General features: G+C 52.3%; 2 protein-coding genes across 2 annotated transcripts; one reads left to right on the forward strand and one right to left on the reverse strand.

Moving 5' to 3' along the window:
- Positions 1–1,174: 1,174 nt before the first annotated feature.
- On the forward strand, positions 1,175–2,143 carry LOC309684960 (olfactory receptor 14C36-like; the record flags this gene model as incomplete). Its single annotated transcript, XM_082500794.1, has 1 exon — positions 1,175–2,143. The coding sequence occupies one exon, from the start codon at positions 1,175–1,177 to the stop codon at positions 2,141–2,143; it is 969 nt and encodes a 322-aa protein (XP_082356920.1).
- Positions 2,144–11,007: 8,864 nt separating this feature from the next.
- On the reverse strand, positions 11,008–11,943 carry LOC309684961 (olfactory receptor 14I1-like; the record flags this gene model as incomplete). The annotated part of the gene is made up of 1 exon (XM_082500795.1): positions 11,008–11,943. The coding sequence occupies one exon, from the start codon at positions 11,941–11,943 to the stop codon at positions 11,008–11,010; it is 936 nt and encodes a 311-aa protein (XP_082356921.1).
- Between the last annotated feature and the right edge of the window lie 14,540 nt (positions 11,944–26,483).

Raw genomic sequence — 26,483 nt, forward strand, 5'->3', positions numbered from 1 at the left:
GGTTTTTTTTTTTTTTTTTGGGGGGGGGGGGGGGTGAGACGTGGAGATTTGTCTCCCCGTTCTTCAGAAGGCACAGAGCCTCCAAATCTTTTTCACTTCGAGGTGAATAAATCAGGGAGTAAGAAAAATCCATATGCTACAGCTTACAGAGAGCACCCAGCATCACCTTTCCAGCCTTATCAGAGTCGGTCAGATGTTCCTGTCAGAGCCTGCACCCACAGAAATGCTCCTGGGCAGTGTTCTGCTGCCAGGAGGTGTCTGCGGGACAGAGCTGAGCACACAGCATCTGTGATGGGTTCTGTGTGCACTGCCGGCGAGGAGACGCGCTGCCAGAGAAAGAGCTCCCAGCAGGGACAGCTCCAGGCAGCAGAGCCCTGGGCAGGGAAAGAGAGGGAGCAGCTCCCATGTGCCTTGGGAGGGTGATTCGGGCACCTTCCTGCCATCTCCTGTAATGAGGGCACCTTCTACTGAAAATCCCATGGTCTCCTCTTACGCTCAGCAAAGCTTCTGACATCAAGGCTGTGAGGTTTCTGGCTGAGGTGCCTCCTCAGCAGCCACACACCAAGGAGGAGAAACTCCTTAGTTCTATGGGTCTCTGTCTTCTCTCAGCAGGAGCATTTCTCCACCTTCCCCTCCTGTCCATGCTGCTCTTGTTCTTACATCCATACTCTCTAGTAAGAGGGGGTTCAGGTGTGGCTCACACGCCAACATTGCCATGCAGCTGTGTCCGTGGGACCAAAGTCCTTCAAACCACCCAAACCTGTGGGGCTGTGGAAAATGCAGTGTGGAGCTGGGGGGTGAGCTGGCTCTGCTGAGATCACTGCACTTTGAGCACTTGTGGGAGTTTCCCTGGCATTCTCCTGCTGGAAAATGCTGACCAGCTTGTCTTCATGACACAGGGATTACCGATGAGGCAAACGGTGACTTTCAGAAGCTGCCCCACCTTTCCCAGATGCCCAATGCTGTCAAGCAGGGGTGACTGCTCCGGAGCCCATGGGCAGAAGCCTCCTCCTCATGCCGTGTTTGGCCAGAACAAAGCAGAGCTCAAAACTTGGGGAAATCAAAAGGTCCTAATCAAAAGGACAAAGGGAATGTGAAGAGACTTGCTCAGCGCAGCCCTAACTTCTGAGTGTGCTTTCCTCCTTTGGCAGACCCTCATGAACAAAGGGATCAGATGTCCAACAGCAGCTCCATCACCCACTTCCTCCTCCTGGCGTTCGCAGACACACGGGAGCTCCAGGTCTTGACCTTCTGGCTCTTCCTGGGCATCTACATGGCTGCCCTCCTGGGAAACGGCCTCATCATCACCGCCATTGCCTGCGACCACCGCCTCCACACCCCCATGTACTTCTTCCTCTTCAGCCTCTCCCTCTTTGACATGGGCTCCATCTCCACCACTCTCCCCAAAGCCATGGCCAATTCCCTCTTGGACAGCAGGGCCATCTCCTATGCAGGGTGTGCTGCTCAAGTCTTTCTGTTTGTCTTTTTCATTTCAGCAGAGTTTTCTCTTCTCACCATCATGGCCTATGACCGCTACGTTGCCATCTGTCATCCCCTACACTACGGGACCCTCGTGGGCAGCAGAGCTTGTGTCCGCATGGCAGCAGCTGCCTGGGGCATTGGGTTTCTCAATTCTCTCCTGCACACAGCCAATACATTTTCACTGCCCCTCTGCCAGGGCAATGTCCTGCACCAGTTCTTCTGTGAAATCCCCCACATCCTCAAGCTCACCTGCACAGATGCTTACCTCAGGGAAGTTGGGCTTCTTGTTGTTAGCGCCTGTTTGGCCTTTGGGTGTTTTGTTTTTATTTTGGTCTCCTATGTGCAGATCTTGAGGGCTGTGTTGAGGATCCCCTCGGAGCAGGGACGGCACAAAGCCTTTTCCACGTGCCTCCCTCACCTGGCCGTGGTCTCCCTCGTTATCAGTACTGCCATGTTTGCTAACCTGAAGCCCCCCTCCATCTCCTCCAAATCCCTGAATCTGTTGGTGTCATTCCTGTACTCAGTGGTGCCTCCAGCAGTGAACCCTCTCATCTACAGCATGAGGAACCAGGAGCTCAAGGATGCCCTAAGGAAATGGATGACTGGTTTCTTTTCAGAAGCAGAAATGAACTGCCCATCTTGTTCTGTATCTCACTCATAATGTAATACATTACAGGCCCAGACTCTCTTTGGAAAGTTTTTTCCTTTTGTTTCCTTGGTGTTTGGCTTTTCATGGTTGTATGAATGCTGTCAACAAAAGAACAGAGTCTTCCTTTATCCTATTTCTATGTCAGCATCTGCCTGTCTTGTGTGAACCAGAGACCTTATGCAAATAAGGAGCTGCTCTCTCTGTGTGTTTAAACAAAATAAAGGGCCCTGCACTGACTTGTTTGTCTGAGACCCATTCTCCAAGATGTTCTCTATAGCTGCAGGGGCCTCATCTGTGTGCTGAGGTGGAGGGGGCAGGAGCCATCTGAGCTGGGTCTGCCTCCCAGCCTGACCAGCATGGCCCTGGGCACCACAGCCCCCGGCTCTGCAGAGCCGCACCACCAGCTCAGGGGCTGTGGGACGCCTGGGGAGGGGTGCAGGAACGGCTGGCCAGGCCAGCACGGATGAGCTCTCTCGGGAAAAGGCTCTGAGGGGAGATGGGCTGTGGCGGGAGAAGAGCAGGGCACCGAGTGTGTGCAGGGCAGCCATGGCAAGAGGAACCCTTACCTGCGGTGGGGCAGCTCGGGGCAGGCTGCCTGTCCCTGGGGCCAAAGGACCTTCCTGAGGGTGCCCTGGGCCAATTCTCTCATGCCATCCTGGGAGGACATTTGGCAGGGGGGGCTGCAAGCTGCCTGGGGTGGAGATCTCCTCATCATGCCGGCTGGGTGGACAGTCTCACTGGCCTGCACATCCTGCTGTGGGACCAGTCCCAATGGGGCTGCTCTGCTGGTCTGTGCTGGGGAGAGGGCAGGAGATAGCCAGGTTCAGGGAGTGTCTGGGCTGGTGGGGATGGGAAGTGCCCCAGGGAGGAAAACCCCAGGGAAGAGCTGAAGTGTGGGAGTGTGCAGGGTGGGGACACACAGCAGTGTCCTGGCACAGCCAGGCTCCTGCGAGAGACATGATGGACCAGCAGAGCAGGGTCTGGGCTGTTCCTGTGCCCACTGGACACCCCGGCGAGGTTGCCCCAGGGTCATCATCACAGAATCACAGTATCACAGAAACTCCTATATTGGAGAAGACCTGTAAGATCACATAGTCCAATCATTAAAATCTGTCAAACCTGATCTCTTTCTATGACAAGGTGACCCACTTAGTGGTGGAGGGAAAAGCTGTGCATGTTATCTACCTGGATTTTTGCAAGGCTTTTGACACCGTTTCCCATAGCATTCTCCTGGAGAAACTGGCTGCTCATGGCCTGGATAGGTGTACTCTTCGCTGGGTAAAAAACTGGCTGGATGGCCGTACCCAGAGAGTGGTGGTAAATGGAATTAAATCCAGTTGCTGTCCAGTGACAAGTGGTGTCCCCCAGGGATCGGTGCTGGGGCCCATTCTCTTTAATATCTTTATCAATGATCTGGATGAGAGGATCGAATGCACCTTCAGTAAGATCACAGACGACACTAAGATAGGTGGGCGTGTTCATCTGCTTGAGGGTAGATTGGCTCTGCAGAGGGATCTGGACAGGCTGGACAGATGGGCAGAGGCCAATGGTATGAGGTTCAACAAGGCCAAGTGTCAGGTCCTGCACTTGGGTCACAACAACCCCGTGCAGCGCTACAGACTGGGGGCGGAGTGGCTCGAAAGCTGCCTGGCAGAAAAGGACCTGGGGGTGTTGGTGGACAGCCGGCTGAGCATGAGCCAGCAGTGTGCCCAGGCAACCAAGAAGGCCAACAGCATCCTGGCCTGCATCAGGAATAGTGTGGTGAGCCGGACTAGGGAAGTCATCATCCCCCTGTACTCGGCACTGGTGAGGCCTCACCTCGAGTACTGTGTTCAGTTTTGGACCCCTCACTACAAGAAGGACATTGAGGTGTTGGAGCGTGTCCAGAGAAGGGCTACAAAGCTGGTGAAGAGTCTAGAGGACAAACCTTATGAGGAACGACAGAGGGATCTGGGGTTGTTTGGCCTGGAGAAGAGGAGGCTGAGGGGAGACCTTATCACCCTCTACAACTACCTGAAAGGAGGTTTTAGAGAGATGGGAGCTGACCTCTTCTCCCTGGCGACAAGTGATAGGACAAGAGGAAATGGGTTCAAGTTATGTCAGAGCAGGTTTAGATTGGATATTAGGAAGCATTTTTTCACTGAAAGGGTTATTAAACATTGGAATAGGCTGCCCAGAGAGGTGGTGGATTCACCATCCCTGGAGGTGTTTAAGAAAAGGGTAGATGAGGTGCTTAGGGACATGGTTTAGAAGTGGTGGTGTTTTTATCAGGGTAGGTTAACGGTTGGACTTGATGATCTTAAAGGTCCCTTCCAACCTCACTAATTCTATGATTCTATGATTCTATGATTACCCTAACACAGACAAGCCCATCACTAAACCATGTCCCTCAGCACTATAACTACACAACCCTTAAACACCTCCAGGGATGAGGACTCCACCACCGCCCTGAGTAACGCATTCCAATGCCAGATGACCCTTTCAATGAAGAAATTATTCCTAATATCCAGTTGAAACTTCCCTTGGTGCAAATTGAACCATTTCCTCTTGTTCTAACACCCGTTACCTGACAGAACAGGTGGACCCCCACCTCTCTGCAACCTCCTTTCAGATATGTTTAGAGAACGATAAGGTCTCCCCTCTGCCTCCTTTTCTCCAGGCGAAAAAACCCCAGTTCCCTCAGCCGCTCCTCATAAGATATGTGCTCCAGACCCCTCACCGGTTTCGATGCCCTTCTCCGGACACGCTCCAGTGCCTCAATGTCCTTCTTGTGGTGAGGGCCCCAAAACTGAACACAGCGCTCAAGATGCGGCCTCCCCAGTGCCCAGTACAGGGGGAAAATCACCTCCCTGGTCCTACTGGCTACACTAGTCCTGATACACGCCAGGATGCCGGTGGGCTTCTTGGCCACCTGGGCACACTGCTGGCTCATGTTCAGCTGCTATCAAACAACAGAGGTCCCTCTCTGTGAGCAGCTTTCCAGACACTCCTCCCCAAGCCTGTAGCGTTGGCAGGGGTTGTTGTGGCCAAAGTGTGAGACGCAGCACTTGGCCTCATTGAAACTCCTATAGTCTGCCTTGGCCCATGGGTCCAGTCTGTCGGAATCCCTCTGCAGAGCCTCCCTACCCTCAGGCAGATCAACACTCCCACCCAGCTTGGTGTCATCCGCAAACTGACTGAGGGTGCACTCCATCCCCTCATCCCGATCATTGATGAAGATGTTAAACAGGACTGGCCCCAGCACTGAGCCCTGGGGGACACCACTCCTGACCGCCCGCCAACTGCAATTAACTCCGATCACCACCACTCTCTGGGCACGCCCTTCCAGACAGTTTTTTACCCAGCAAAGCGTGTGCCCATCCAAGCCATGAGCAGCCAGTTTTTCCAGGAGAATGCTGTGGGAAATGGTGTCAAAGGCTTTACTAAAGTCCAGATAGACAACATCCACAGTCTTTCCCTCATCCACTGAGCGCGTGACCACGTTGTAGAAGGAGATCAGGTTAGTCAAGCAGGACCTGCCTTTCACAAATGCCTTTGATAATGTGGCACTGAGTTCCACCTGTCTGTATCAGATTTTATCCCACAGTGAGGGTCTGCAAAACTAGAAAGGGCTACTGCGAATGTGTCAAGAGAATTAGAAAAAGCCATTAATGAGGGCAGGCAGTATGACAGCCTTAGAGGAAGAAATCAAATTTTTATCAAAAATGGTAATATAGAAAGTCTTAGCTCTAGAGCACCCTTTAGAAGTACAGGACAGAGTAGGTGCGTTCTTGAATAAGAGCTGCTGGGGTTTTTATGTCAGTCAAGACCAGAAAAACAAAACTGAGAGAAACAAGAGAAAGACTCATTTAAAAATATTACACAAAATAGGGCAGGGATCTCCCCTAAATCTCTTTGGGTGGCTAACCTCTTGGCTCCCAGACTTAGGAACAGGACTGTGAACTGAAAGGATTTGGGTTGTTGTATTCACTCTCTTGTTTTGCTTTCTAATTAGATGGGTGTGTATTACCTTATGAACTTGATTTACGACTTAAATAATGAAGAGTATAGTGTGACCCTGACGGTGAAAGGAAAAGGAGGGACTGTCAGGAAAATCTCATTCCCGAACTATTGTAACAATTACTCTTTAGAGTACGAAACTGTATGAACTTTCTTAAGATATACAGCGTTTCTATTGCGTACTGCATAGCCATGGTTCAGTCAGCATGACTACAGGACCCAGCTCATTGTCGGGAGGAGAAGACAGCCCCCAGCCTGAAGAAGAAAGGATGCTCCAGCACTGCGCGGATGACGCCAGCCTCCCAGCCCCTCTGACACCCCTGTGAAACCCTCCCCTGATCTGGCATCAGAGATAAGGAACTGCAGCAAGACCGACTCCAGGGACGTCTCCATTAGGAGAGCAGCAGGTGGATGATGATGCCACAGCATGAGAGTTGCTTTGCCAAACAGCAGCCTGCGTGTGCATGTTAAGTAGCGATCACTCAAATTGTGTTGTACCTGGATGCTCTAAAGGTATAAGAACCATGTGTGAAACTGCATTTGGGGTGTCCCAATTTGACTGGGACCACTCGTGCTCATGAACAGAGAATCACTCGTGTAATTCCATACTTTGTGTCCCAGTCTCTCTCCTGGGTCAGCATGGGCAGTTGGAAAGTTTTCATGATGTTATCCTCGAAGGCCGAGAATTGTCCCCAGGGGTGGCCCAGAAGGCATTTGACTGCCTTTATGGTGCTGTCCTCCCAGGCAATGATCGTTCAGGAAGGACTCTGACTGAAACCATGACTCGAATACGACTGCCTCAAGCACATGAGAGAGATGTGCCATCCTCCCCTATGCAAGATGGTCCCCCTTACGAGCCCAGTCGAAAGGAACAGGTGGTTTGCAAACTCTTTTGGGCAAGGATTTCCGATGCTTGTGCAATGCCTCACACAACTGTGGCCTGGGCACTCATAGACAACAGACACCTGATCATTTCCATAGTGTCAGTGTCAGTGTGTGTGCCTTCGGAAACCATGCACGTGCTAACAAGCAATGGGATTTGGGTGAGTGGCGTGTATGTACAGTGAATATGAACTACAAATTTATACCCTTGTGAAGGCAGGATTTCAAAAGTTTCAAGCAAAGTCCTTACTGTCGAAAATGCTGAGTTTATTTTTTCTAAGCTAAGAATAACCTAGACTTTCTTTGTTTTAAATAAATGCCCTCTGTCCCCCCTTCCACTCTTCCTTGCCCAGCAAGACTGCAACCTGCTGCCTCCTGTTCTGCAGGCCCTGAGCAATCCATTGCAGAACGGCCTTGAACACGGCCTCTTCTTTCCCACTGAGCTCCTCCTTCTGCAGGACACACAGGAGGTCATTGACAGAGAGCTCCAGAAACTCTCTCGACACCCTGGTCATCCCTTCGAAGTGATGGAGGATGAAAGCATGGGTGTCTTCTCGCAGGTCAATAATAAAGTCAATAATAAAGGCAGTAGTAATACTCGGTGAATCTCCAGAGGCCGACACAGTTCTCCAAGCACAGCTGGGACTGTAAGAACTCGCAGCACAGTCTGACGATGTCCATGACGTTGAACTGGTCGGCCGCTATCAGCAAACGTTCAAAGTTGTCGGCCGTGACCGGTACTGTGCCGGTGTAGGCGTGCTCGATAATGAGCTGCATCATTTCAGGTGAAGTGCCGGGGATTTTATAGACATCGTTCCCGGCATTGCTCCAGCGGGTGGAAAACAAAGTCCTGAAAAAAGCAAAGTAGTGCTGGGGGAAAAGCATCTTTGCTGCGTTAGACCCGGACCCTGTTATGCCCTGTGCCTCCTTCCTGGGGCACCAATTTGGGCACACGCAGTAGCCAAGTTGGGAGGCCGTGGGGTTTATTAATTCATGTGTTACGAGCCGGTTGTTTTAACAAGGAGTCACCGCCGCCGGCTGTGCACAGAGAGCCACAGGGCCAGTGCCCTCCTTGCTTCAACAAGACCACCAGAGAATGGCGCTGTGTGGGGAAGGAACACCTCCCGCCCCACGGCAGACAAGCCCGGGTGGCCATGCTCCAGCCCTGCACCGCTTCGTGGGGTTCGTCAGACACCGCTTCCAGCGCTGCTGTGAGATCTTGGGTTGGGGATGAATTCCGGTGTCCAGGGAGGCACCAGGACTATGGGGAAGTGCTGGAAAAGAGGTTCAGTGCCAAGGGAAGCGCTGGAGAGACACTAAGGCAGCGTGACACAGCCTGGGAAATGCTGTGTGTCCCCATCCCCTCTTGTTCCAAGCACTGACCTGAACTATTGACTGCAGCTACAGAGGATGTTCTTGTGAGCACTGAACTCAATGCCACCCACGCTGAGAACCACATCGCAGAGTCTCTCCTCCAGGCAAAGCTCACTAAAGATGGTAGAAAGCACAGCACTCATCTTCCTCTCCCTGGGTGAGGATGAGTGTCGCTGGGAGCCAAGCTATCGCCCACGTCACAGCCTGTGGCAGTGGAAGGTGCTTCTCCTGGAGGTGCTATAGCAGTTTGTCTGTGCCCTCCCTCCAACACCGTCTCCCAACCCCTGCCTGTCTGGTGGCTCTGGAATGTGCCCCAAAGTGAAATCACAGGCGCAGGGGTGACCCGGGACCGGCTGTGAGCCCCCGTGCAGCTGGTGCTTTACCTCCATATTGATTCATGGGTGGTGGCAAATGCTCTGTGGGGGTGGTTACAGCAGTGGGAGCAGAGCAACTGGCAGTGCAGAGGTAGACCCATCTGGGCTGCTGAACTGTGGCAAGACATTGCTGCCCGGATAGAGAATCTGGTTGTGAAAGTACATCATGTAGATGACCACGTACCCAAGGGTCAGGCCACTGAGGAACATCAAAACAACCAGCAGGTGGATCAGGCTGCTAAGGTTGAAGTGGCTCAGGTGGACATGGACTGGCAACGTAAGGGTGAACTATTCATAGCTTGGTGGGCCCATGACGCCTCAAGGCATCAAGGAAGAGATGCGACATATAGATGGGCTCGTGACCAGGGGGTGGACCTGATTACGTTCACTATTGCACAGGTTATCCACGAATGTGAAACGTGTGCTGCATTTAAGCAAGCCAAGCGGTTAAAGCTTCTTTGATATGGAGGACGTTGGCTGAAATATCAATATGGGGAGGCCTGGCAGATTGGTTCTATCACACTCCCTCAAACCCACCAAGGCAAGCGCCACGTGCTCACAACGGTGGAAGGAAGCACCGGACGGCTGGAAACACACCCTCTGCCCCATACCACCGCCCTGAAAAACTATCCTGGCCCTTGAAAAGCAAGTCTGATGGCGACATGGCACCCCAGAGAGAATTGAGTCAGACAGTGGGACTCATTTCCAAACAGCCTCATAGACACCTGGGCCAAAGAGCATGGCATTGGGCGGGTGTATCACATCCCCTACCATGCATGAGCCTCTGGGAAAATGAAACAGTACAACGGACGGCTATAAACTACACTGAGAGCCATGGGTGGTGGGACCTTCAAAAGTTGGGATACACATTTAGCAAAGGCCACCTGGTTAGGTAACATTTGAGGATCTGAATATGTTCGGGAAGACACTCTGGGTTATTCCTGACACAGGCAAAGGCAAAATTATCTGTGGGATTGCTTTTTTTTAAGGCCCTGAGTGCACTTGGTGGGTGATGCGGGAGGATGGGGATGATCGATGTGTTCCTCAAGGGGATTTGATTTTGGTGAGAATGTCCAATGAATCAAATGATATGATATTTATTGCTAAATTACCACTATATGCTCTACCTACGGTATTACAGTGAGAGTGACCTAAATTAATGAAGAATGAACTTTGATGAAACTGAGCAAAGTGCAGAAGTGATGGAACCAGAAGTGGCTGCAGCAACTGGCACCCGGGAATTGTCTTGAGATCGACATCTTCAACCCACAGATGATGGGCATGGGCCATGCCGGCTACACCAGCTGCGAGCTCCAGATGCAGCACGCAACAATTCAACACCACACACCACGTCTCCTGCCGGGAAAGACAATTACAACAGATGGAGCCCAAAGTCATGGACTAAATGAACTCAAGGGACATTTCAGTGGGACGGGCCATGGACTAAGGGAATGATATCTGTGTGCATATATACATGTATGAAAGACAGGAAAATGGTGGTGATTTATGGAAAAGTGTAAGACCTGGGCATGAGGTAGATGGTATAGAATAAGGGGCGGACGCTGTCCTGGTTTTGCCTGGGATAGAGTTAATATCCTTCCTGGTAGCTGCTGTGTTTTGGATTGACTATCAGAATAACATTGTTAACTCATATTGTTTTAGTTGTTGCTGAGTGATGCTTATATTAAGTCACGGACATTTTCAACTTCCCGTAGAAGGTGGGGGGGCACAGACAAGACAAGCTGGCCAAAGGAATGTTCCATCCCATAGCCGTCATGCTCAGTATATAAATGGGAGTTGGCTTGGGGGAAAGAATCGGTGATCACTTCTCCAGACAGGCGGGGCAAATGATCATTGGGTGGTGACAGTAATATTTTTTACATCACTTTATTCTATATATACTTATACTTATACTTATTATTATTGTTGTTGTTACTGCTACTGCAACTGCTTTTATTTTCTGTTACTGTTCTATTAAACAATATTTATCTCCGCCCGTGTTTTGTTTTTCCCTGTTTTTCCCTTTTCTCGCTATTCTACCTGAGACATCCCGTTTCATTTAAGAGCTGTTACCTGACCGGCCACATCTGACTCAATGTTGTGCAAGGGTCAGACCCAGTAGAATCAAGCCCCAACACAAATAGTATAAACCCAGAAAAATATCAGTCAGCAGGGTTATGACAAGAGAAAAATTAGGCTCATGATCTCAGATAAGACCTGGGCAATGTGTGGAGAAGGGGCAGCAGGTTATTGTCGGTGAAACAGTGTCCATTGGGTCAGTTTCCATAGGGCATCCTTGAGCTCCTGGTTCCTCATGCTATAGATGAGGGGGTTCACTGCTGGAGGCACCACCGAGTACAGTAATGACACCACCAGGTCCAGAGATGGGGAGGAGATGGAGGGGGGCTTCAGGTGGACAAACACTCCAGTGCTGAGAAAGAGGGAGACCACGGCCAGGTGAGGGAGGCACGTGGCAAAGGCTTTGTGCCGTCCCTGCTCAGAGGGGATCCTCAGCACAGCCCTCAAGATCTGCACATAAGACACCACAATGAAAACAAAACACCCAAAGGCTAAACAGACACTAACCACAAGAAGCCCAACTTCCCTGAGGTAGGAGTGTGTGCAGGCGAGCTTGAGGATGTGGGGGATTTCACAGAAGAACTGGTCCACGGCATTGCCCTGGCAGAGGGGCAGTGAAAATGTATTGGCTGTGTGCAGCACAGCATAGGGAAAAACACTGCCCCAGACAGCTGCTGCCATGCGGACACAAGCTCTGCTGCCCAGGAGGGTCCCGTAGTGCAGGGGTTGGCAGATGGCAACGTAGCGGTCATAGGCCATGATGGTGAGAAGAGAAAACTCTGCTGAAATGAAAAAGACAAACAGAAAGACTTGAGCAGCACACCCTGCATAGGAGATGGCCCTGCTGTCCAAGAGGGAATTGGCCATGGCTTTGGGGAGAGTGGTGGAGATGCAACCCAGGTCCGGAACAGAGAGGTTGAGAAGGAAGAAGTACATGGGAGTGTGGAGGCAGTGGTCGCAGGCGATGGCAGTGATGATGAGGCCGTTTCCCAAGAGGGCAGCCAGGTAGATGGCCAGGAAGAGCCCGAAGGTCAAGAGCTGCAGCTCCCGTGTGTCTGCGAATGCCAGGAGGATGAAGTGGGTGATGGAGCTGCTGTTAGACATTTGCTGCTTCTGGGCAGGGGGACGTGGTCGAGGTCTGTTACCAGAGATTTCCCTAAGGAAAATGAAAGCCATTTCCCATAGACTTTGCCCCTCCTGTAATACGCCCTTTTCCTTTTCCAGGAGACATTCCTCAGCTTCCTGACTCGAGCTCTGGTTTACTCTTGCTGATTGTGCTGTGAGGAGCGAAGAGTTCCTGGGAAGAGTGAGGACTGGGGTCCGTGCCGATGTTCTACCTGTTCTGATGGAACCACCTACAATGCAGAAGGGCTTGTCAGCATCTGCACATGCACTGCTAAGGAACCAGGATGGCAGAAGGCAGTTGGAGAGGCTTTGGGTATTTTAAAGCTCCCCCACCTCCCCTGAGCACTGTTCTGGGATGTCAGAAACCCTCAGCATTTCTGCTGCACTCCAGGGGAACAGAGTGAGTGCTGTGAGACATGAGGATTGCCTGGGGCAGAGAGCAGAGTCAGGGGAGATGGTTTGTCCCTCCATCTTGCACCGTCATGAGATGGAGGGGGATTACCCTCTTCTATTATGCAATCAAACAGTGCTGAGAGCAGAAGGGTCGATCTCAGACCATGAAATGTCTCACCCTTTCTCAAGGTCTCAGCAGCCCACCTCTAGCCAAGGACACCCACGGCTCATTTCACCCACCCAACAGCATTTCCTCAGTCACAGAGTCTCTGTGTTTCTCTGTGGGGCTTTCCGGTAACACAAAGGTGCTATGGGACAGGTTGGCATCCTGGAGGGCAGCTCACAGCTTCCATGGACACCCAAAGGACATACCCAATTTATGGCATCTCAGTGAGAGAAAATGGACTCCTTCCCCACCCCCACAGCCTGCATTGCCCACAGCCCCACAGGTCAAAGGAAAGCTGGGACAGTGATTCCCATGGACACACCGGCAGGAGTGGATGAACAAGATCAGTGTGGGACTCTGCAGCTGAAATTCCCATCCCCAGGGAGGCTGACAGCAATAAAAAGATAACTTTAAAGGAGACTCGTGGAGAAACCAGGAGAAATCCCATGAGGGTCTGGCTGGGAGAGTCACGGGGAGAGGCAGCCGGGCACTCAGGGCAGCATTACCCTCACCCTGCTGGGCACGCCACCACCCAGACACTGATCATGCAGGGCAGGTGCCCTCAGCCCCACCGCTGGGCAGCAGCAATGGGGCACGTGGCAGGAGGGATGCCCTTCGCCTCTCCTGCTGCTCTGCCGGGCACAGAGCTGACTCCCACCCCAGAGCTCATGGCCGTGAGGGCTGAGGGCTGTGATGGGTGACTCAAGGAAAGCACCTGCACTGCAGGGGTGGCTGGAGGTGCCCCTATCTCCCCTGCAGCAGGGCTTCCAGGAGCAGCTCCCTCCTTCCCTGCCCATCTCCACTGCTTGGAGCTCTCCCTGCCAGCAGCTCTTTCCCTGCCCCCACGTCTCTTCTCTGCAAGTGCTCACAGACCCCATGGCAGCCCCCGTGTGCCCAGCTCTGCCCTGCAGTCTCTGTGTGTGTGCAGGGGCTAAAGAGCAGGTCCCACAGAGCCTTGTGAGACTGGAAAGGGGATGCTGGTGCTGTCTGTAGCCCCCAGAGCTGGAAACCGAAGACACAGACTCAGGAAAGCTCCCTATCTCTACATGAACCCTCCTTTGATCTTTCATTTGAAAGTCCTCTTGGACATGTGCTACTGCCCACCCAGCCAACCAAGAGAAGAAACAGCAAAAGAAATTTACCTTCATATTAAGGGAACTCCATCTTGAAAAGTCCCTCCAGGAATGACCAGAGGTCATCTGGAGGTGTAAAGAGCCCTGACCCACACAGCACCCTCTTCAAGGCGAAGGACATTGCCCAGCCAGGGGTCACTCCTTCCACCCACAGCTTCTCCCCACAGAAGCTACGTGGGACTTCTCTGGGCAGGCGGAGAGCTGACCCTGGCAGATGGCAGAGTCCCTGCCCGGCACACAGCCCCCGGGCTGCAGGGACCCTGCTGGCAAGGACAGCCCTGCACACCCCTGCCTGCACACCCACCTTCACAGCCCTTTGGCCATTCCTGGGAGAAGGCAGCTGTCATGCCCTGATCCTCTGATGGTGAAGCAGGGAAGCCCCAATCTAGAGAATGTCCTCTTCTTCCACAGCAGAGAAATTATGAGCGTCCTTCTGAAAGATCCCACGGGCTGTGGGAGGTGCCAGCTTTTGGAGATCTCTCCAGCTACTGCAGCTGCTCTGCTTTGGGAAGAGTTCTCCCCCCACTCACCCTCAGCATCCTCCCTCTCCAGACTGCCTTCAACCTCTCTCTGCCTCCCTGCTCTGCCCTCGCTGCCTGCAGGCCGTGCCCTCAGCCCTGCTGCGCTGTGCAGAGGAGCTGCTCCTGGGCAGAGCTGTCTCTCTGCAGCGCTGCCCGCTTGCCAGGACCTCCCTCTGGCCCAGCAGCCCGGCCCAGTTCAGCAGCAGAGGACCCGCTGGGCCTTTCTCTGCCTCCTCCCCGCACTGCCCCAATCCCTCGAGGTGTCCCTGTGCCTCCAGGGCTGACAGCTCCTCCAAGGCAGTGGGGCCTCTCCTGGGGAGCAGAGTTTGAAGCAGAATGAAGTCATCACTGACTGTCCCTCTCTGAACCCTGGATGGACTGATTCCTGCAGTGGGAAGGAATTTCTGCTCTGCCAGGGTGTGTGGACCTACAGGAGGCATCAATGTTCAGTCTTCCTCAGCAATGTTCCTGAGGCCGGAGGGACATTCAGCTTCTCCAGTGCACCCCACAGACCCACCAGAGGGAGGATTCCTCTTGTCTCAGCTCAGCTGCCCAAAATCGGAGTGAGCTCCTTCTCTGAGCTGCCCTGTGAGTAATGGAGACAGAGGCCAGGAGGGAGCTTTTCCGATGCAAACACCGGGTGACATTTGAGGTGCCAGAGGTTGTTCAGGACACGTGCAGGGAACTGCAAGCTCTAATGGAGCAATTGTGAGAGACAGGGCAGCATCTGGGGGCACTGGTGGGGAATCCCTTTGGCCAACGGAAAACATAGAAGATCACAGAATCACAGGACCACAGAATCACAGAATGGTAGTTGTTGGAAGGAACCCTTGGAGATTGTCTAGTGCAACCAACCTGCCAAAGTAGGGTCACCTTCAGCAGGTTGGACAGCAATGAAGCCAGGCGGCTTTTGAATATCTCCACGGAAGGAGACTCCACAGCCTCTCTGGACAGCCTCTTCCAGTGCTTTGGTGCCCTCAAAGTAAAGACATTTTTCCTTGTGTTCAGATGGAATTTCCTGTGTTCCAGTTTGTGCCCGTTTCTCCTTGTGCTGTCACTGGGCAGCACAGAAAAGAGTCTGGCCCCATCCTCTTGACACCCGTCCTTTAGATATTGATAAGCATTGAGGAGATCCCCTCTCAGCCTTCTCTTCTCCAGGCTCAACAGACGCAGCTCTCTCAGCTGTTTCTCATGAGAGGTGCTCCAGTACCCTGAACATCTTTGTAGCCCACTACTGGACTCTTTCCAGTGGTTCCCTGTCTTTCTTGAACTGTGGCGCCTAGAACTAGACACCATACTTCAGATGTGGCCTCAGCAGGGCAGAGCAGAGGGGGAGGATGACCTCCCTCCACCTGCTGCCCACGCTCTTTTGTAATGCACCCCAGGAGACCATAGGCCTTCTTGGCCACCAGGGCTGGCTTATGGTCAACTTATTGTCCACCAGGACTCCCAGGTCCCTCTCAGCAAAGCTGCTTTGCAGCAGGTGAACCCCCAACCTTTACCGGTGCATGGGTTTTTTCCTCCCAGGGTGCAGGACTCTACATTTGCCCTTGTTGAATTTCATTATGTTCCTCTCCACCCAACTCTCCAGCCTTTCCAGGTCTCGCTGACCAGCCTGCCGTTTCCTGGGTCCTCCTTCTTGCCCTTTTTGAAGACTGGCGTGACTTTGGCTTTCCTCCAGTCCTCAGGCACTTCTCCTGTCCCCTGTGACCTTTCAAAGATCATAGAATCATAGAATGGTTTAGGTTTGAAAGGACCTTAAAGATTATCAAGTTCCATCCCCCCTGCCATAGCAGGGACATTTCTCACTAGAACAGGTTGCCCAAGGCCACGTCCAGCCTAGCCTTCAACACCTCCAGGGATGGGGCCTCAACAACCTTTCTGGGCAACATGTTCAAGTGCCTTACCACCCTTAAAGTGAAAATCTTCTTCCTAATGTTCAATCTGAACTTGCCCTCTTCCAGTTTAAAGCCAAGATGATGGAGAGCACCTTTGCAATAATATCTGCCAGGTCCCTCAACATTCCTGGGTGCATCCCTTCAGGGTCCATGGATTTGTGGGTGTCAAGTTTGCCTAAATGATCTCTAACCCTATCCACCTTGACCAAGGGAAAATCTTCCCTTTTCCAGGCTTTTTCTCTTCCCCCAGGGCCTTGGATTGCTGAGGGCCGGCTTCAGCCTTCCTCGCTCCATCCCTACATACTCTCGCAATTTTTATATACTCCTCCCAAGTCGCCACTCCCTTTTTCCACTTTCTGTAAACTTCCCTCTTGCACCTGAGTTTTTTCCAGAAGGTCCTTGCAGATTTCCTGCCTCCTCTTCCCGATTGCTTATTCCTAGGAATGCACTGATCTTGAGCTTGGAGGAAGTGGACCCTTTCTATGGGAAAATCCCATGGGATTCCTCCAAGTATGTCTTTGAAGTGTCCAAAGGCAGCTCTCCTTAAGTCCAGTTCTACTTTTTGCCCTGCTTCTTCCACACAGGATTCGGAACTCCACCATCTCATGGTCACTGCAGCCAAGGCTACCCCCAGCCTTCACATCCCCAACTAGTCCTCCTTTATTTGTCAGTAAGACATCCTGCAGCGCACCTCTCCTCGTTGGTTTCCCCACCAACTGTGTCAAAAAGTTCTCATCAATGCTCTGCAGAAACCTCTGGGACTGTGTGTGACTGGCTGTGTTGTTTCTCCAGCAAATACCAGAATGGCTGAGGTCCCCCATGAGAACCAGGGCCTGTGACCATGAGGCTATTTCTAGCTGTCTGTAGAAGACCTCATCAATTCAGGCATTTCAGAGAGGTCATCAAGCATGCAGGTTTCCCTGGAGGAGAGCGAGAGGATCCATCACAGTCGTACGCACCGTGGAGGTGGTTGGCTTTCTGGATATCACCTTGGGAGTCCACCTAGGAATATTTGTCACTGTTCTGGTTGGCCGGGCTTATTCCCCAGTAAGCTGTGATGACATGAGCATTGTCCCCTTCACCCCAGCCCCAAGCCTTTTGGATTCAAGCCCGCCTCACCAAGCTGGCCAGCCTGCTGCCAAAGATGTAGTCTATGTAGTCTAATCGACCCTCTTTTGCCTTAAAACCTCTACCCATTGCCCTGTCGCAGCAGGCACTGCCCAAAGGGCAATGATGCCATGCTTGGTTTGTTCCTGCGAGCTGTCAGCAGGCAGTGCTCGGAGCCAGGCGCTGCTGCCTGCCACGGGGCCTTCACACCATCATCCCACAGGCAGAGCATTCAGTGGGGTCTCTCAGGGGTGTCCAATCCCAGCTTCTGCCTCCCCTCCTGATTGGAACCCCCCAGTCTGCCCCTCCTTCCCCCTGAGAAGCCACCATGCCCAGCGCCCAGAACCAGCGACTCTGTGGCATCAGCCCTGGGAACAAGGGCACCTTAGGCACCGTGAGGACTGTGGGCACTGCGTTGGCTGCTGCACTGGTGGGGACGACCCCTCGGCTCTTGCAGCTGCCACGTGCCGCTGCTGGCAGTGATGAATGTGCTCCCTGTCCTCGTCCTGCCAGCCCTGTGCTGGGCCGTGAACAGCACATGGGACAGCAGTGGGTAAGGTGCCCGAGGTTCTGAGAGGGAGCTTGGGCAACACTTATGGGCTTCACTGGAGGGTGCCTGCTTGTCCCCTGTGGCCACTCCACAGCTTCTCAAACCCCACATGGGAGCCTGAGACCCTTGCCAGCACCCAGGATGCTGGCCCATCTCACCAGTGGGGCTCAAGCAGAAACAGAGGCAGGCGTACGCACACCCCACAGGGTTCCCTGGCCCTGCTGTCCATGCAGTGCCTTGTGGGGAGGGGAGATGGCTGACCTTCAACCTGAACCACAGCAAGTCATTGAGCAGGACAGTCATGAGGTTCTAGTGACAGAGGGACCTGCAGGCTCCAGCCCATGGATTCCGACTATGAAACAGCACATGTGGTGGGTGGCACAGATGTCCAGCCAGGCATCTGGCCCTGGACCATCAGCATCCAGCCTGGAGAAGAGAAAGCTCTTTGGGAGACCTTATAGCAGCCTTTCAGTATCTGAAGGGGGGCAACAGGAAAGCTGGGGAGGTACTTTTTACAAGGGCAAGTAGGGACGGGACAAGGGGATTGCTTTCAAACTGGAAGAGGGGAGATTTAGAATAGATATTTGGAAAAAAATATCACTGTGAGGGTGGTGAGACACTGACGCGGGTTGCCCAGGGAAGCTGTGGCTGCCCCATCCCTGGAGGTGTTCAAGGCCTGGTTTGACAGGGCTTGGAGAAACCTGGTCTAGTGGGATGTGTCCCTGCCCAGGGCAGGGGGGCTGGGACTTGGTGATCTTTAATTTCCTTGCCAATCTAAACTATTCTATGAGTCTATGATTCTACAATTCTACTCACACCGCTCAAGCTGCACCATCTATTTGATGCTGTGCACTTCCCATACTGCCTCTACAGGGGCAAACACTCACAGAATTTTGCTGCTTCAACCAGATTAAACGTTTTCATGGTGTTTTCCGTATGCTCCAAATCCAGATTTACTGCACTTCAGTGTTCCATTGGTTCGGAGTGTCCAGAGAGCCAGACCAAAAGCTGCATGATGTGTCATTGCAGTCACCACCATCACCCACGAACCTTCCACTTCAACTGCAGCGCGTGGCCCTAAGTTTACAGACCACAGAATGAAGTTGATATGAGGCAGTTCCTCCAGACAGCTTCCCAGAGAAAACACTGTTTGAGTCCAGCCAAGGGTGTGTCAGGGACAATTCCTTGAGGCAGCCAACCAAATATTAAATGAACACAAGTTATTTGTTGACGGAATTCCATGTGCAGGATCAAGGACTGCCTTCAGTCCAACAGTACAGTTCCCTTATTCTTACTGTGGTTTGGAGCACACTGGCCATTGCAGCAAACAATAGACGCTCTCCCCTACCTCTCTCTCCATGGACAGGAAGAAGAGAAAAATACTTATGAACTTAGAAGAAAGTCTGGTACTTTAACACAATATTAATAACAAAATAAAAAAGAAATAATGACATACATACTAAACTGGATCAAACTCCCAAGATGATAATCACGTCACCAGCAGGCCTGGGGAAAGTCCCCAGCTCAACTCTGGGATGGATGAGAACTGCATTCAGGAATACACAGATAGCAATCAAAGACAAACAAACAGCCAGAAACCTCCCAAGACAACAGCCATTGAAGGAAAAAACCTGACCCTTTGATCCCTCAGCTTTTATACTGAGCATGAAACTGATGGGATGAATTACCCTGATGGTCAGTTTGGGGTCACCTGTCCTGTCCGCTCCTTCCCACAGGTGCCACCCCTCTATGCTCTTCTGCTTCTGACCCTCCAATGGGGCAAAGAACCAAGTCAGCTGGCCTTGGGGGTTATACCAATAAGTATGAGAAAGAGAATTCTGCATACCATTCCTCGGCATACATTACAACTTATCAGGTTTTATCGCTCTGAACAGTGTCACCACAATATGAGGTTAATTTCAGAGAGTTCAGTTAGTTCCAAGAGGCTCAGCTACAAAGTAAAGTTGCTGAACAGAAGAGGGGTTCTGTTTCACCTCAAACCAGCACAGGTGGGCTGTTCTTTTGGGACGGTATAAGGAGAATAAAAGAGAAGCACTTGTGATTTCAGGGAATGACAAAAGAAGCAAAGGATGCTGTTGGCTGTCTTTACTGATGGCTCCTGTTGTACCAAATGAAACCCAAAGACCACCAGAGCCTTTCCTGTGGAGCTGCTACCCAGCCACACAGCCCCTGCCCTCTGCCATTGACAGCGATGGAGTCACTGCAAAGGTGCAGTAGAAGAAATGAAACAGTTTGTGGTGCTGCAATGGATGGGCACATAGTTCTCAGTACAGACAGGCTGGAAGGCTCAGGGGTGGGGTTCCCTCTTGTGGCTGCATCTCTGGAGAGAGAGGAGCATTAGGAGGGCTTTGGAAGAAGCTGCACAGGTTATGGGGAACTCATTGGCAAAAGCTCAGAAAAACACAGCTTTGTGTTTGAAGAAATAGTGAAGACAGAGAGTCAGGAGTAAAGCTTGGGCCAGCACGGGGTGGGAGTGAGGTGGGGAAGCAGGGGTGGTGGTTGAAATCTGCAGAGAAACGGGCACAGGCAGAGGAAAGTGTAGGACAGCCTGTGGTCACGATGCCCCCCCTCCCCCAACAGAACTGAAATCCTTGTCCTTTCCACTATGGCTGTGGACTCTTCCACTGGAACCCCTGAGAGCACTCCAGTTCCTCACAGACACACTGCTTCGCTGCCTCCTCCCCCACCCTCCAGACAGCCCCAGAGGTTTCCTACACACACCCCCTCATCTCACTGCTCCCAGGAAGAGCCCTGAGCATCCCTTGAAGGAAAAAATGCCCATTGCCAGAGTGTGGGGGTCAGCACTTGAATATCCTGCTTGTTGAGACACATCAAGGGCTTTCACAGACACTTTTACATTTCATTTCCAACTGGAAGCAGTGCCTCTGGCTTTCTGCTTCAGGGACAGTCAGGGATGGCCCTCAGTGGGGACCGCTGACGCCCTTAGAACCTTGGAGGCTGACTTGCACTGCTCTAGAGACCACTTCAATCCACTCTCAGTACCTGCAGTTCAGGAACTGGGCACCAGAGGGCTCATTAACATGCAAAATGCCATAACGAGCAATGGCTCTGGGCATAATTTTATTATACAATTCTGCTGTAGTTAATTAAAGGGATTTCAGAAGAGGAAAGGTTTCAATAGTAAATAACAAGAAGAAAGGATTTATTTTTCTTTCTGTTTCTTTATTTGTCTGCTTCATTCATGTGTCTGTCTTCATTGATATCAGCAATTTCCAAATGACACTGAAACTGGACCTCTCCAAACGGAGTCTGACTGAGTAGGGCAGTCAAGACCCTGTATGTCAGACACTCTATGGGCAGCCTTTGTCCCCACCTCCAACCCCGCCTTTCTCTCATCAGCCACCTGGGACTTACAGCACCTTTCCTCAAATCTCAGCTTTCTCTGCTACACTCTGGAGTTGCAGGTTTCAGCCCTTTGGAAACAGTTTCCACCTGTTTCACTTAGGGAATAAACTGCACCCAGACACAGAATTTTCTTTGTAGCAAAAAAAACGAGACCAAAGGAAGGCATGGTTCAATAGAAAATAAAATACTCTGTTGTACATTAAGTCCACCTTTCCTCCTCTGAAGTCCGCTCTCCACAGAGGACAGCCTTAGACCAAAGGCAAACACATTTCTGTGCCAAGCACGGATCCCGAGAACCCCCAAAGCACTCCCTGCCCCAGAGTCTCTTGGTTCATATGCGCTCACAGCGAGGCACACGCTGAAGTCACGAGCTCCCTCCATTCACAGAGGGAAGCAAAGAGACAAAGTGAACGGCATGCTCTCTTTGGAATGGCCAAAGGTGCACTAACCCCAAGGAGTCTTGGTTACATCTTCAGGCAGACTGAAGCATCCACACCCACTCCTTGCCCATCCTCCTCCAGTGCTGGACAGCTTGGGTGCAATTGTCCAGGCTTCATTTTCTCCCGGAGGGAGAGAAATCAGTTGTCTCCACTCAGATGCTTTGCCCTACCCTGCCTGTCCACCAGCCGCAGCTCCACAACTGCTCGATCAGCCCGGGGTCACACTTCCCAGTCCCACATTGGGTCTTCAGCTATGCCTGGGAATCTGGGAGGCAGTGGGCACCTCTGTGTGGGCATCAGCCCCTGAATGACGAAGTGAGGCAGAAGTTGAAACATGCAGAAAAGACCTCGGTGTAATAAGTGTGTCAGAAGTCTTCATTTTCAGAACTTTGATACTGTTCTGTAAATTGTCATATTTTTTTGCATATGTCCTGGACAGAGACCAGACAGCTGAGGACACTTTGTCTCCCTCTGACTGTTTACCTCTGGAGTCTTGCCTTGAGGCACAGTGGCTGAGAAGAACTTGTTTCTGAAACATGAGGCAAAGATGGTGTGAAGTATACATCTGTCTCCACCTAGTCTTACTGAGATAAGCTGTGACCAGACATTATCTTTATTTCTTCTTCAAGTGTTCCTGAAATAATGTTGAGTTCTTGAATTCTCTTCCATGTTTCAAGCAAATTTTGATAGACAAGCTTGCTGTGTTTGGAGGATGCTGTCCTTGAAGACCAGGTATACTTAGCTTTCCTGCCCACCAGTGCTGCTGACCATGGGATGCTGGCTACCTCTCCCCAAAGTAAGCCAAAATCTGCTCCACTGACGACCGGCATCTACAGTCTTCTATTCCCTTTTCTCCCTCTCCTCAGGAGATCATGCCGCACCATTTCTGGGTCACAACAGACCGTCTTCACATCCCTGAGCAGCTCTTGCTTGCAAGTATCAGATCTGGGTTTGGATGACCCTTGTTGGCCTATCTGGCAGCTGTGCTCAGAAGCTGTCCCAAAACTGCCTGGACTGTTTGCATCCTGCGGTGTTGCCCTTCCAGAAAATGCCAGGTCATTAAAGTCCCCGTGGAGGACCAGGCTTCTTCTACACCCAGAGACTTCTTTGGGGTGCTTAGAAAAGACTATGCCAACTGCCCCACCCTGACTGTGGCTTCCTTATCTCCCACCACAAAAGCACTGTTACTGGCACTTCCTCTGACCTCCACTCACAAGGGCTCACCCAATTTGTCACTTGCCCCATGAAGGAGCTCCATACATCCAAGCAACTTGTTCACTTTGAGGGAAACCCCACCCCCGATCCTTCCAGCCTGTCTGTACTGAAAACTATGAACCCATCCATTGCAGCACCCCAAACTCTGTGACTTCTACCACACCTTGGCAGTTACTCCATCGGTGTCAAAAACCAGAGGCTCCAGCTCGTCCTGGCTGAGGGCATCAGTGCCTGTAAGGGCTGTAGCACCTCAGGTTTAGCACCAGGCCAAGCTCTGACTGAGAGAAACCTTGGACCAAGCGTTCCAGACCCCCTATTTGCAAAGGCTTTGCCTCAGAGAAGAGCCATGCCAAAGGGGATGGAAACCCAAAGTTGAAATGATTGGATGTCAAGAGAGTGAGCAAAGCCTGCCGTCCCCAAGGACAGAGAGAAACAGGGCTGGGAAGTGCAGCCCTGGCAAGATACAGGGGTGCTGTCAATGCTGTCTCTGTTGCTCCAGAAGGCCTTCAAGTGGACGTGAATGCCATCTCCATGAACAACAAGGTGCTGCTGAGCAGCCCACTGTGAAAATTGTTGGTCTGTTCCTTGACTGTGTCTTCAAGGGGATGAGTCAAGTGGGGGAGAGAGAAAGCCCACCATTCTGAGAGCGTAGGCCCATGTGTGATGTGCCTCGTGTTCCTGCACTGCCCTATGTCTACTGAATGGAGAAGGGACAGACCTTGCCACGCTGTGGTGGGGGCAATCCGTGGCTGGCACAAAGGCACCGAACCTGTCTGCAGGGCCGTCTGGAGTGTCTCTCCCACACTCGCTCAGAACGGGGATGGCTTTCCTGTGCGGTACCTGCCGGCCACATGTAGCGATGTGTGAGAGCCTTGGCATCTCGCAAAACTACAGGCTTCTGTTGGGACATCAAAGAGAGGAACTGCCCGGAATCCCATTAGGCAACGTGGGGATGAAAACCATCATCGTAGTCAATGGAGATCTAGTCAATGCAGCTGACGGAAAAGAGACAAAGTGAGCTCTCCCTGTGGTACAGGACACCATTTGGGTAGATGGCACATAGGCTGCAAAGGAAACAGTAAATAGGGACAGGTGCAGTTCTCTTCCACTCTCTTTGGACAACCTCTGGCACCTCAAATGTCACCAGCTGTTTCATCTGAACAGCCAGCTCCTACCCTACATCTTCATTCATTACCATGGCAGCTGAGACAAGGAGCTCACATGCAGGTGCCTATTTAATGCCCACCTGAAGTGAGGCAAGAGGAGTGCCACCGCCTGTGGGTTTGTGACAGGCATGGGAGGGAGCTGAGTCCCCTTCCAGTGCTAGCAATAGAAACGCAGGATGAGATGCCTCCATTGACTCAGCTGAACCCTATCCCCCACCAAGAGTAAAGAAGGTCCCTGCCTGCCATTGTCTGCATGTCCTGCCCAATAATAAGACAAGAAAGTAGTCTGAGTATCCTGGACAGGTCTTCCAGAGCTGGCACATGCCATGGCTGAGAGGAGCTGTCACGGTGTCTGTCTTGGCTTCTCTGGGGTGGAGAAGGAGGACGTGCTGCAGAGCAGGGCTTCCCTGCTGCACCGTCAGAGGGAAAGGTCATGATGGCTGCCTTCTCGTGGGGATGGCTTCAGGGTGGGAAGCTGCGGGTGCAGCTAGGGCTGCCCCGGGCTGTCCTTCACAACAGGGTCCGCGCACTCCAGGGAGCCCCCTGTGTGCCAGGGCAGGGACTTTGCCCCCTGCCAGGATCCCCACTCAGCCTGCCCACAGAGCTCCCCACGCTGCTGTGGGGAGAAGCTGTGAGTGGAAGGAGGGATCCCTTTAAGGGGAGAATCACAGACTCATGGAATGGTCAGAGTAGGAAGGGACTTGAAGATCAACTAGTTCCACCCGCCCTGTCTTGGGCAAGGGCACCTCCATCTAGATCAGGTTGCTCAAAGCCCTGTCTAACCTGGCCTTGAACACTTCCAGGGATGGGGCCTCAACAACCTTTCTGGGCAGCCTCTTCCAGTGTCTCACCACCTCAGAGTGAAGAATTTCTTCCTAAGACCTAATCTAAATCTACGCACTTTCAGTGTAAAATGATTATTCCTTGTCCTATCGCTGCACTCCCTGATAAAGAGTCCCTCTCCAGCTTTCCTCTAGGCCCCGTTTAGGTACTGACAGACTGCTATAAGGTCCCCACAGAGCCTTCCTTCTCCAGGCTGAACAACCCCAACTCCCTCAGTCTGTCTTCACAGGAGAGGTGCTCCAGCCCTTGATCATCTTTGTGGCCCTCCTATGCACATGCTCCAACAGGTCACAGAATCACAGAACATTAGGTTTGGAAAGGACCTCTGGAGATCATCTAGTCCAAACCCCTGCCCGAGCAAGGGCACCTACAGCAGTTGCACAGGACAGCATCCAGCTGGGTTTGGAATGTCTCCAGAGTCAGAGATTCCACCACCTCTCTGGGCAGCCTGTGCCAGTGCTCTGACACCCTCAAAGTAAACAAGGTCCTCCTCATGTTTAGATGGAGCTTCCTAGCCTGCAAGACTATGATCTAATCGGCATTGCGGAGACCTGGTGGGATGGCTCCTATGACTGGAGTGTTGGAATGGATGGGCACAGGCTCTTGAGGAAGGAAGGGCAGCGGAGACGAGGAGGGGGTGTCACCCTCTATGTCAAGGACCAGCTGGAGTGCATGGAGCTCTGCCTGGGGATGGATAAGGAGCCGACTGAGAGCTTATAGGTCAAGATTTAAGGGAGAGCACAGAGAGGTGATGTCACAGGGGGGGTCTGCTACAGGCCCCTGACCAGGAAGGCCGAGTGGATAAGATCCTCTATAGACAGATTGGAGTAGGCTCATGTTCACAAGCCCTGGTCCTCAGAGGGAACTTCAGCCACCCTGATAGCTGTTGGAATAAAAAGGCACAGCAGCGCATAGGCAATCCAGGAGGTACCTGGAACGCATCCTTCTCCAAGTGACAGAGGAGCCAATGAGAAGAGGTGCCATGCTGGACTTTGTCCTGACCAAAAAAGACGGGCCGGTGGGGAATGTCATGGTCAAGGGCAGCCTTGGCTGCAGTGACCTTGAGATGGCAGATTCTGAGATCTTTAAGGTGGCCAGGAGGGCGCACAGTAAACTCTGGATTTCAGGAGATCAGACTTTGGCCTCTTCAGGGATCTCTTCCCTGGAAGGAAGAGAGGCCCAAGAGAGTTGGCTAATCTCCAAGGGCTACCTCTGCCAAGCTCAGGAGCGATACATCCCAGCAAAGAGGAAGTCAGGCAAAGCAGGAGGCCTGCGTTGATGACCAAGCAGCTCCTGGTCAATCTCAAATAAACAAAGGAAGCCTACAGAGGGTGGAAGCAAGGACAGGTATCCTGGGAGGAATTGTCCGAGCAGCCAGGGATCAGGTTAGGAAAGCTAAAGCCCAGGTAGAGGTGAATCTGGCCAGGGGCATGAGGGGCAACAAGAAAGCCTTCTATAGGTATGTGGGTGACAAAAGGAAGACTAGGGAACACATGGGCCCAATCGGGAAGGAACTGGGAGACCTGGTCACCCGGGACATGGAGAAGGCTGAGGTACTCAACGACTTCTTTGCCTCAGCCTTCCCTGGAAAGGGCTCTAACACTGCCCTTGTCCTCTCCCAGGAACTTCCCAGCACTCCCCAGCCCCTGCCCAGCTCTGCCCACCTCCCCTGCCCTCTCCCCAGGACAGCCCAGCCCAGC

The sequence above is a fragment of the Vanellus vanellus genome (genome assembly GCF_965231255.1).
Source record: "Vanellus vanellus genome assembly, contig: HAP1_SCAFFOLD_110, whole genome shotgun sequence".
Classification (NCBI taxonomy): Eukaryota; Metazoa; Chordata; class Aves; order Charadriiformes; family Charadriidae; genus Vanellus; species Vanellus vanellus.